We start from the raw sequence: 12,496 nt of genomic DNA, 5'->3' as shown, positions 1-12,496 counted from the left end.
TAGCTATCCTATTATATGATAAATTTATCATCCATAAATAATACAAATTATGAATATTACATTTGATATAAATTTAAATGTATATTTATGATATTTTGTTTAGAGAATATCACAAAAATACAAGAAAAGAGCCCACTATTTTCACACTTTATAACAAAAAATAGACTTATTACATGTGCACAAAAAACATTTCACAAATACCATCTTGATGATGTCAGCGGGCCTGACGCACGCGTCAGGCCCGCTGACGCGTGAACAGTGCACCAGTTGGTGCACTGTGCCATGCTAGTGCACTGTTATGAACAGTGCACTAGAATGGCCTTACATATTTTTTTTTTTTTTTAAATAAAATAAATAATTTATATAACAACTAATTTAAAATATAACTAAAATTTATCAAAAATAATTTATCTAAAATATATATAAAATAATTTAAAATATTTATACAACAACTAATTAAATATAGTCTATTAAAAATAAATAAGCACTAGAAAAATTTAGTTAGTATTATTACATATATGTTTAATTAACTACAATAAATAATTATATATCAAACAAATATATGTAAAAACTGTACAATATATAATTTAATAAAAATGTATATATCATGTATCTATTTAAATACTTTTAAAAATATATCTATCGTGTATAAATTATGTATCAGCGATGTATCTATTAAATACATTTAAAAAAATGTGTCTATCATGTTATATATATTTTTTATAGAATTTGACGATGATCTATTTGAATATATCAGATATGTTTCCACTCTACAAATAATACTCCAATGATGGCAGTGCTTGAAACTATAGAACTTGACAAATCAAAAATGTATCAGCGATGTATATAATATGTATCATATACGTATCGGAGATGTATCAAATTATATGTTTGATAATTTTTCAATTTTCAACGTAATTTGATAATTTTCTTTTTAAACACGTATAAATTATGTATCAGAAATGTATCACATATGTATCCGAGATGTATCAAATATTTATCGAATATTTATCGAATATTTTGCATTTCTACTCATTTTTCCCTTTCTTCCACCTTAGGCTTCCGGTCAAACCATAAAACCGAACCGACCAAATATAAACAAAACAACTCGTTTTTATATTTAAATACATTTTATTCGTTTTTTTTACTTTCATCCACCTTGGGTTTCGGTTAAATCATGAAAACAAACCGATCAAATATATACAAAACAATAAATATTAATCGAACCAATCAAATTAGTTAGTTAATTCAATTAATGTATCAAATATGTATCTATCATGTATAAATTGTGTATCAGAGATGTATTTAAAATATATTTGAATTACAATTAAATATAGTCAATTAGAATTAAATAAAATATGTATCGGAAATGTATCGGAGATGTATCTATTTTTTCAAATATAATAGCAAACCGATTGAATTAGTCGGTTGATTTAATTAAATCGATAAAAAAAATGTATGAACGATCTAAATTATATATCAGAGATGTATTAAATATGTATCGTAGATGTATCTAATATGTAACCAAATATGTATCGAAATTTTCACTATAGTTGTAAAAAAATAAGAATAAAAAAAGTAACATCGCCATTCTCATATTCACTAGCAAATACATTTAAAAATATATCTATCGTGTATAAATTATGTATCAAAGATGTATCACATATGTATCTGAGATGTATCACATACATATAAATTAGATATATGTTTATAAGTTTTTCTAAATATAAAAACGAATCAATCGAATTAGTCAGATAATTCAATTAATGTATCAAATATGTATCATTTATGTATAAATTATGTATCAGATGAATCAAAAATATATTCGAATTACAATTAAATGTAGTCGATTAGAATTCAATAAGTACTAGAAAATAACATTAGCAGCAATAACATATTCAAAATGCACTATCTAACACTCAAAAATTAAAAATTAAAACTCAATTTATTAATAATAAAATTAGGGATATATCAAAAATGTATCGCAGATATACTAGAGATGTATCAGAAATGTATCCGCTTTATTAAAAAACATTTAACGCCGGTCTCGATTTAAAATTTTGATACGTTATATTTATAAAATATATAAATAAATTAATGATTTAATTTTTTCTAAAATATTTACATTTACATAAATATATATAAAATATATAATATATGATTTAAAAAAAATATGGGGACCTTTGAAAAAAAAAGGTCCCCATTTTATGAGTTATATGAGAAGCAGGTGCACTATGCACCCAAAACAAAATGTGACAACAGGTGCATGGTGCACCTGTGTTCACGTGCAGCAGGCCTGGCGCGTCAGGCGCGCGTCAGGCCTGCTGAAAAGTGGACTCTTTTTTTAATAAAAAAATATTAAAACAGTGTTTACTATGGACACGTGTAGACTAATTGAAAAAGGTGGTGTTGGATGAAATAAAACATACTTATTTGGTAATAAAGTAAACAAACTTAATAAAATTGTATTGTGTGAAAAGTGGAGCCTTTTTTCTTGCTTTCTTGTTATTTTCTCTTTTGTTTATTATATTATTATTGAAAATAATTAAATATATCTTAAAAATAACTTTAAAATTCATTTGCATATTCATTAAACCTCAATATATATTGTTTCAATTTTACCAACTAATAAGATAATAATCTAAAATTAATTATAATACAATCAAACTTTATCAATTTTTCCTAAAAGAAATCCCAAGTGTCAACATGAGGTCAATTTAGAAATAATCACAGTTAGATTATTTAAATCCCATTGCATTCAAATATATTGACATCGAAATAAATTCGATGGAACATGCTACATTTTTAGCGACAATAGCACTGAGTGCACACTAATGATCTGAAGTCTATGGTGAACCCTATGTGATATGTATATGAAAATGTAAAAGGACTAATGAATGTTAGAGGCAAGATTAACTCGGTTGAGTGATTTTTCGGGACTGGAATCTCGGCCGAACAATCTCTAGGGACCTGTATTTATTGATTATCTCGGTTAAGAAATAATTCTCTCGGGACTGGAATCTCGGTTGAGCTATCTCTCGGGACGCACAACTTAAAACTAAGAGTCGGACAACGGTTAATTTGGTAGAGCTAAAAATCTCTCGGAACCGCGCCTTCTTGGATATAAATGATATATGAAAGGATATAAATGAGAATTGTGTATGAGTTGTGGATTAGGATTTCATTGGGTTATGTATTTGGCTGCATACACAAAGTTTATATTATGCGATTTCTATTTTACTAATATTCTTTAATAATTTATACGTTTTTACTCAGATTTTATCTCACCCATTGAAGTGGACTTCCATGTTTCATTCTTCCGGAATTCTTATTTTGAAAACATGTGTAAATAAATTTTGAACTTTAAAACCTGTAGTAGTAGATAGAGGTGGTCACGGTTCATAACCCGGCGGTTTCGGTTTGGAACCGCCCGGTCACGGTTCAAGAAAAAATGGAACCGACCTGGAACCGTCTAGTGACGGTTCCATGCCAGTTCGGAACCAGACTGTTCTGGTTCCGGTTCCGGGTTCTAGGCGGTTGAAGAAAATTGAAAGTGAAATTTAAAATTTAATTTTTAAAAAATATAATTTGAAAATAAAATAACACGTGAAGATAATATTGAAAGAAAATAATGAAATAAAACAAATTATAAATATTATGTTAACCAAAAAAATTATCTAAAACAACTATAATATATATATTAAAATTAATTAATTTTTTATCGACGGGTTCGACTCTTTAACCGCCTGTTCCAACCCGGAACCGCCGGTTTCACGGTTCAAAAAATTTGGAAACGGCCCGAAACCAGTCTTTTCACGGTTCCGGATCGATTTTGATCAGGTTCTAGATTTGACCTATTTTAGACCGGATTTGACCGGGGCGGTTCATGGGCTGACTCAGCCTATGAACAGTTCTAGTAGTAGAAAAGAGTAAGGTTTTGTTTGTGTGTGAGTTTTTGTACTATTATAATTATATTCTGTTATGAAACACATGTGTTGATATGAGTGTTGCACAATGTTATGAATGAGTTAGTGTGATGAATGTTGACAGGATTAGATGGTAAAAAGAAAAAAAAATATAGTGGTTTTTATGTATTTTACGAGTATTAGAGCTAACTCTCTCATTTCTTAAATCCAGTCTTGGTCCAGAATTTGGATCGTTACAGAATCTTAGATGCACTTTTATTTTTAAGGCAACAATAATAAGGCATATGATGGTTTTGCTTTCAATTACACCTCCGAATATTAAATTATTTTTTTTTTCAATATTTTATATTTTAACAAATATTCAAAAAAGTCCCTAATGTTATAATTAAAACAAAAAATATATCGTTCTAAAATTTTAAAAATTAATTATAAATATTATACAAAACTTTTTATTTAAAACTTGCTGCTTTTATTCCGAAAATAAATTTAAAGTAATTACATTTTTATATCATTTTTAGTTTAATTTTTTTTGCAATTATTTTGAGTCTCCGGCAAACCGAACTAGCTCTGTTTCGTCTTCTATGGAAGACGAACCAGAGCTGATCGTCTTCCTCCCATGGAAGATGAACAGCTCCTCTTCCATGGGAGGAAGACAAGCTCGTCTTCCTCCCAAGAAAGACGAGCTGGTCGTCCTCCTGATATGGTCGTCTTCCTTACATGGAAGACGGCCATATCGAAAAAAAGACGAGTTGGTTTGTCTTCCTCCATGGAAGACGACCATATCGAAAGGAAGACGACCAGCTGCTGGTCGTCGTCCATGGAAGGAAGACGACCAGCTGGTTTGTCTTCCTCCAAGGAAGACAAACCAGCTCGTCTTCCTCCCATGGAAAACGAGGAGGTCGGCTTCCATGGGAGGAAGACACATGAGGTCGGCTTCCATGGGAGGAAGACACGGATGGAGAATTTTTATTAATTATTTAATTAATTAAATTAATATTTTAAAATAATATATTAAAAAAATTGTTTAAATTAATTATAATACCAAATAAAGTAGCGAGGTCGAATAAAATCGGATTTGAATTTGTACAAAATAATAATATTTATTGTATTCAATAAAAATTTATTATTAAGTTTTTTTATTTTGTGAAAAGAACATTTTTTTGTTTAAATATACATTAAACTTTATTTAATATACATGCTTAAATATTAAGTATTAATTTGGACCTTTTTCAAGTAAAAAAAGGTCAATTTAATGCTTAAGGGTGAAATTGAAAACGAAAGGTATGAATTTGAATAAAATTGGAGATTTTACAACGTCAGGGTGCAAACGAAAAGGGGCTAAAAGGTGGAGGTTTTTTCAGGGGATTAACCTATATTTTTAAAGAACATGTAATAAAAATAGTATAATTTTTACATTTTTTCGTGAAGTCAAACGGTATTTTTGCAATTAAATTAGTCAACAAATATTGTTAAAAATATTTTGATCAAACTCGGATATTTATTTAAAACCCAAAACCTAATCTCTAAATTTCAAAGTCTAAACTAAGACAAATTATAGTTTTTGAAGATATTTAAATCAAAATTATTTTAGAATAGCAAAAGTCAATGGTAATTATAAACAAATAAGTCAATGAATATTTTTAAGAATATTTTAGTAGAGGATGGTGTAGGGCATAATTTCCTTTTCAAGTAATATTTTTTAGTTTCTTTTCCCATTTTTTGTTGCATATATATACATCTAGATATATTCTTTATTCTTGATCTTCGAAAGGAAATTCGATAAAAGAATCATTTTTTTATTTAAGGAATTTATTAATTCTTAAGATTCTAATTTATTTCTTATTAATAAAAATTTAAAAATAAATAATTATTTCAACTGTTCATATATGGAAAGAAAGTTAAAATTTAATATAAAGTGGCGGATCTAAGAACTTTTTTTTAATCCGATCTTAATTTTTAATTCATCTCTAATTTTTGGTAAGTCCGGACTTAATTTCCATCTAGTTCTAAATCCACTATAAACTTACCTTTTTTGGCTTAATGCCTTAAAAAATCCCGACCTATCATCCCCTTTTCAATCCTACCCCGACGTTGAAAAATTGTCAATTTTACCCCAGTTTGCATTTTTTTTATTTTAATTGTACCCTGAAACATAAAATTGACCTTTATTTATTTGACAAAAGTTCAATAATTTTTTTAAAAATGGTTCAAGTTAATATAAAAAAATTAATCTAATGAAAAAGGGTCAATTTAGAAAATTTTTGCCAAATAAAAAAGGTCAACTTTATGCTTTAGGGTACAATTGAAATGAAAAAAATGCAAAATAGGATAAAATTGACAGATTTACAACGTCAGGGTAGGATTGAAAAGGGGATGATTTTTTAAAACATTAAGCCTTTTTTTTTTCAAAAAGCTGATCCTAACTAGAATTGGAGCCTACCCTATGGGTTGGTCCGCCCATGTTCATATATAATTAATAATATTATAATTCTTAAAATGATATGTTGAGATGTTCATATATAATTAATAATATTATAATTCTTAAATTAATATGTTGAGAAAATAATTTTTCTTTTTCTCAATACAAGAAAATTAGAGAAATTAAATTAATAAAAAATATTCCTCAAAAAAAATTAATGGAAAATTTAAAAAAAAAATACAATTTACCATATTAATTATGTTAAAAATCCATTAATTTTTTTTATTCTTTATAGTTAGAATAGTGTTTATTTTTTATCAAAGGGTCTCATAAAAATACTCTTATATAACATTCATAAGACTATGAAATCAGAAATTTGATAAAAGTACATCTTAAAAAGTGATAAAGGAAGAAATTATTCCTTTTGTTGAAAAGTGAAGATAGAACATGGAACACTTTACTGAGGTTGATTCCTCCTACACACAGATATTTGATGTCAGTAATTTTCATAGAAAACCAATCATATAGAACCTGCTACAAACTTTGAGAGAGATGGCTATCTAAATCATTGAAAATGGTCCCCCATGAAGCAATAATATGCACACAATCTTACATCCTAAAAAAGTGAAGCATCAAGCCTCTTGACACATCCACCTTCATTAGTAGGAAAGTCCCAATGCTCCAGCTTTAATTACACAGCCATTGGCCTTTTCTGAACCAATCATTTTCATAATCTTACATACTTATTTCCCTATGAAAACTACATTGCCACTGAACTACCAAAACAAGATTCAATAGCTATTTGTCAACTCAACAATGGAAACAAAAGATTCATACCAGATTCTTTTTCCATATCACACTCTTCCAGATTTATGATGCTCCCTCTCAGCCTCCGCCAGACTGCTGAACCGGTTGTGAAGAAGCTTGATGAACGGATATTTTGATTGTCCGGCTCTGAGACATTCTGAAAATATCTCTACACTCGTCGAGGTCTGCGTCGCATGTCAAAAGAACCCACTCCTGGTCATCATCCAAATACTTGAGATCAACTCGGCTGACGTCTTGTATTCCAAATCTCTTTGCAAGCTCCTGCTGCAAGTCCTTGAAATCGCAGTTTTGTTGCAAGCTGAACCGAACTTTGTCTTCTCTGAAATTGGCTTTAACTCTACAGGCACCACTATCTCGTAAACTCCGACCACTTCCTTCTGGATGATCAGCTAATAATTTATGGCTTTGGGATCTTGCAAGTGGTTTGGACTCCTCGCGATTCAAGGCGTGTAAACCTGCATCACTACGTGTTCTTTTGAGCACAGCACCCAGATCTTCAACTGTTAAAGGATCCCCAGCATTCGGAGAATTGTTGGTGCTTATCTGCTTTGCTTCAATGGGACAACAGAAACTTGATCCAGAGCTCTGACTACAAGATGAGGATGGGGATTTTGAAGCCGCTGCTCCAGCATTGATGAAGCCATTCTCAGGTTGAGGGTCGGGTTGCTTTGAGTCATCATTCGTCATCGTCTTTAATGATGTAAGAGGATTATTGCCACTAAAGTTTGGGGAGGGATTATTGCCACTATAGTTGGGGGAGGGATTATTGCCACTATAGTTGGGGGAGGGATTATTGCCACTAAAGTTGGGGGAGGTCAATTCTGGAAAAGTTGCATAGAAGGAACCGATCTGAATGGAACCTTCAGCGCCTTGGACTGAATCGATCACAAGTTGGAGTTTCTTTAATGAATGACCAACCTTCTTAAGCTTTCGAGATGGCCATCGAGTGATACCATGCTGTCTGCATATCCTTTTCAGAGTGGTAGGGCACACTGCAATCAGAGCAAACTGGTTAGCAGTGATATCAAGCTGACTGATATCTTTGTAAAAATAATAGGTAACTTCAAGGCCAAGTATACCCAAGAAATATATGATCAATCAGTAAAATAATGATATTTGATAATTTATACGGCCATGACATATAAATGGACGAAACCAGGCTATCGGCATCTTACATGCTGAGAGCCAGAAAGCACAAATAGAGACAAGATAAAAGATTAATTTCAACACTGATATCAGAGCAATAAGATGCTAAGGAAATACATATAATAAGATGTGACAGCATAACAGCAATTAAATAAAAACATATCACTATATAACTGTATTTGAATATTACTGCTTTCAAAGGATTGCTTGTGTTAAACTTTAAGCAAACATCACTAATATTCAATCTTTCGTAAAAATATATTATGGAGGCATCCAGTAACATATAAAATCATACCAATCAAGGAAAGTTTTGATTCCAATTACTTCCCTTGGTGAAAGATTGATGATATTTAGTCAAACAAACAAAAAAGAAAAGAAAGAATTTATGATTTCTAAATTGTGATAAAAAAGCACTCCTACCCCCAATGCTCTTAGCAGCGTCTTTAAGGCTCCCAGCAAAGTACTGTCGGAGAACTTCCAAGCCGATCGTCTTTTCTGTCTTTGTGCGTCTCTTTTCACCTGGTTTTCTGTGGCCTGATGACTGCTGCCTAGTAAAAGAAGGATCGGTACCCCCGTCGATACTATTTTTGAGTCCAGAATGTTGCTGAAGTTGTCCACACTCAGTAAGAACCTGTTTTTGATACAACTTCTCTAGGGTGTCATCCCAATGAGTTGCCACCTTGAACTCTTCTTTAGGCCCTTTTGGATTGTCCCATGAGACACAGACATTTTTACCTTTCTGTTGAGCCTCCATCATCTGGGCAATCCAGGATGATCCCTCTGAAGAGGGTTCTGTCAAGGAAGAGGATGCAGATTTACGAGTTACTACCTCACTATGCCTTTCTATTGAAGCTGCAGATGGATGCCGACTGCTGTGTTCCTCAATCTCCTTGTCCATGACAACGTGTAAGTTATAACAAGCTTGTTGTATGGCAAAAAGTAATGATTCGCACATTTTCTTTTGTTCTCCTGGGTCTTGGCAATCTTTTGGCAAGAATAACTCCAAGACAAATTCAGCCGAACCATCATCGGTGCTTCGCAAAGGAATTGCAACAGCAGCATGTAAATCGAGTATCTTAGCATGGTGAGAGAGAGGATAATCTGTCTTAGTAAATGCAGTAATATCAGATGCAAAACACTGATTGTTTGTTATGAATGCTTTCCCAACAATTCCTTGACCCAGAAAAAGGTATTGCTCAGAGCACGCAACATGGAATGAAATAAGTTCTTCATCAGCGGCAAAGCAAGCCGAATCCACCGTGGAAATACATCTAGCAAACTTCTCATCAAAATGTCGACATCCACCTTTTCCTTGCTGGAAACATCTAGCCCATGTCAGAGCTAAAGGTAACTTGTATTTTTTGCAGACAGATTCCAAAACTTCAGATATCTCTGGAACTGCAGCTTGGCAAAACTCTTTACAAGCCTGTGAAACAATAGAATAGTGAACCTAGTAAGAATTAAGCACTTGAAAAGATAAATCTACTGAATTAAATAAAACATCATCCACTTACCTTTATACTTGGAGGACAAAAGTCATGCGAACTCCTTAAGTCAAAGGCCTGGACATAGATAGGATTACTAGATTAGAATTTATATTGTTGTACAACAGTCAGATGAAGTCATATACAAGTAATAACCTTTGGCAGTTATGAAAGGTTGTCTTTCAATGCTTTCAAACATGGCAAAGTCGGTAATAGAGAAAAAGAAATACATTCTTAGAAATAGCCATATGCTGACTAAGGCGAAAAGGATCGAGGTCATTGCGCTTGCATAAGGATAGGCATTTTATTATTAACACTTCGCAAAGCCCTGCCAAAACTTTAGGCTTCCTGAAGATCACTTCAAACAAGAATAAATTTATCATATCTAAAGTGAAACTGCCTCACATCTTAGCAGATATCACATATGATATGACAAGTATTAACGTCTCATTTCCAATTGTTTTCAATCTTAAAAAAATTTATACGGCTCCTATAATTTGATAGTTCAACTCTTTAAAACTATGTAACAACATGAAAAACATATTTGCAGATGCACAAGCAGGAAGAATAGGAGAGACCTCTAGAGCTTTGCAGATAGATTCTAGCTCTGGACGATAATTGATATTTCGAGAAGTTCTCACAACCTCTACAACCCCCAAGCAAGTCCCAGTACCCATTTCAAAGACAGGGACTGCAAGAGATCCACTGATGTTAAACTGCTTTGCATAATTTTTACGCGGGTACTCCGCAGTTTTAAAGAAGCGAACATCTGGAGTTGACTCGGGCAATTTTCCCAAGAAAACTCGACCAGGCAATCCAAGAAAATCTTTTGAATCCCCTTCCACAGAGAAATGATATGTTTGTGAAACATATCTGTAACTTTCAAGACTCTCACTCTTTAAACCAAGAAAACATGGCTGGCCAATAGTTGTTAGGACACTCTTGCCTTCTTTCTTCGTAGGCAGCCATATCTGAACAAGGACTTCGGTATCTTTCGCGTACTGTTTCAACTGTCCAATAGCATCCATCAATCTCTGTTTCACTGAAGACGACGGCCCTGGATCCGCCTTTGGCCCAATCCAAAAGCTTCTGCTTAATTCATTGCTTTCAACTGGAAAACCTTGATACTGCAGCACCAAGGATTTGGTAGTCTTGACAGCAGAACTATGGTGGCTTTCGGATTCCGTTTCCGCGAGTTTCTTGGCTTTGTGATCATCATTTGTTATTGATTTTTGGTGGATTTGCTGAGTAATTGCAAGATTACTGCCGGGCTCAGTGAAAGGAAAACATTGTGAAGTTGAGGGCACTGGCTGTGAGAAGCTGAACCCATCATCAGTGGTTTCTAACCAGCAGCCATCATACAAGAGTTGATCCATGAAATCCAAATCCATGGCGGAGCCGGATGTCGAATCAGGCCCCAAAGAAGCATCATCATCATCAGCCATGTTGCAATCTAGCAGAGCCTATTGAAAAGTTTGGAAATTGGAAAGATTGGTCATGATCCAAAACAGAAAAAAACTGTAAAAATATAAAACCAAAGGAGGAACTTCCAGGAAGGATTTGTATAGCTTGTATCCGAAACTCCGGTATGCCCAGCTGGGAGAAACATCGTACAAACAAAAGAATTTGTGTTTGTTTTTTGTGATGTGAACTGCAATCAGAAATGCATTTCAGACCTACCACATCTTTCCATTCACAGCCATATTCATGTAATACCAATTACAACCAAATTCAATAAAAAAAAACAAAACTTTGACTGAATTAACACATAAAAACAAGACTAATAAGAACCCATTTGTAATATAGCTCAAATCCAACACAGAATTCATAGAAAAACAGATAAATCAACCAAAAAAAGAACCAAAAAAAGAAGTAAAGCTACTCACTTTAGAAAGAATCTTGAAAAGGAATTTTAAGGTGGTGGTGAAGCATGTCAACTGGGTGTACTTTAAGTGGGCAGGTGAAGTGAATTAAAGGCAAAAATTCTAAAAACAAGACTGAATAAATAATGAAAAGATTCTGTTTGTTTCAGTGAAAGTTTGTGGTTTCTTTTTCATTTAGGAGTGAGAATTGAGAAGAGAGCAGAGGAATCATTAGCATTAAGAGGAAAGTAAACTGTAAAGGAGAATTTGATTATGTTGTTGCTCTTTGTTTTTTTTGATGTTGGGAAGCTCTGAAGTCTACTGGTGCAGATGAGTTTTTGTCTAAATATTGGAGGAGACCGCGCGTGAAGAATCTTCTCTCCAATACAAAACAAAGAGAATGGACCCACATTAGTACCGACCGTATATTTTTCTACTTATTTATATTTGTGGTTGGACCCCTCAAATTTAAATAAGGGAAGTTTATGTACTCACTTTAAAAACAAAAAAATTTGCAGAAAAATTAAATTAAATATCTTACATTTTCTTCGGATTTATATTTTTACTTTTAATATTTAAAATGGTTATGATTTTACCAATTGAAACCGAATTCCAGCATATCTATAGTAGAACCAAGTCGCATATGATATATTTCATAGGAGAACCCTAGAACTCGTCTGTATGGCGAAAGCCTTATAATATCAACACCTGAGTCAATGAAATTCGCCAAGTCTGAAGATCGAAAGAAGATTCGTCCAAATCCTTAGAAGGACTGACATCCCTGAAGACTCGGAGAAAGCGCGCCATCAAAAGGATTCACCAAAAGTCTAA

At 32.6% G+C, this 12,496-nt stretch overlaps 1 protein-coding gene across 2 annotated transcripts; it reads right to left on the bottom strand.

Annotated features, from left to right (window-relative positions):
* Nucleotides 1-6,906: 6,906 nt before the first annotated feature.
* LOC126680498 (protein NLP2-like) lies at nt 6,907-11,982 on the bottom strand. 2 transcript variants are annotated; one of them, XM_050375628.2, is made up of 5 exons: nt 11,690-11,982; nt 10,382-11,454; nt 9,834-9,881; nt 8,740-9,745; nt 6,907-8,165 (listed from the first exon to the last, which is right to left on the bottom strand). In XM_050375628.2, exons 2-5 carry the CDS (start codon nt 11,246-11,248, stop codon nt 7,231-7,233), a joined length of 2,856 nt encoding a protein of 951 aa, XP_050231585.1. In that variant the 5' UTR covers nt 11,249-11,454; nt 11,690-11,982; the 3' UTR covers nt 6,907-7,230. The 2 variants fall into 2 exon arrangements, with proteins under 2 accessions (XP_050231585.1, XP_050231586.1); XM_050375629.2 differs by having other exon boundaries at nt 10,382-11,266.
* Nucleotides 11,983-12,496: the final 514 nt, after the last annotated feature.

The sequence above is a fragment of the Mercurialis annua genome, linkage group LG5, assembly GCF_937616625.2.
Source record: "Mercurialis annua linkage group LG5, ddMerAnnu1.2, whole genome shotgun sequence".
NCBI classification, from domain to species: Eukaryota; Viridiplantae; Streptophyta; class Magnoliopsida; order Malpighiales; family Euphorbiaceae; genus Mercurialis; species Mercurialis annua.
This window is presented reverse-complemented; position numbering and strand designations above follow the sequence as displayed.

Coding starts and splice junctions, on each gene's coding strand:
- LOC126680498 (XM_050375628.2), bottom strand. CDS start 11,248: ATGGCTGATGATGATGATGCTTCTTTGGGGCCTGATTCGACATCCGGC. Junction 9,882..10,381: donor CTATCTGCAAAGCTCTAGAG/GTCTCTCCTATT, acceptor ATCTATGTCCAG/GCCTTTGACTTAAGGAGTTC. Junction 9,746..9,833: donor TTTGTCCTCCAAGTATAAAG/GTAAGTGGATGA, acceptor ATTGTTTCACAG/GCTTGTAAAGAGTTTTGCCA.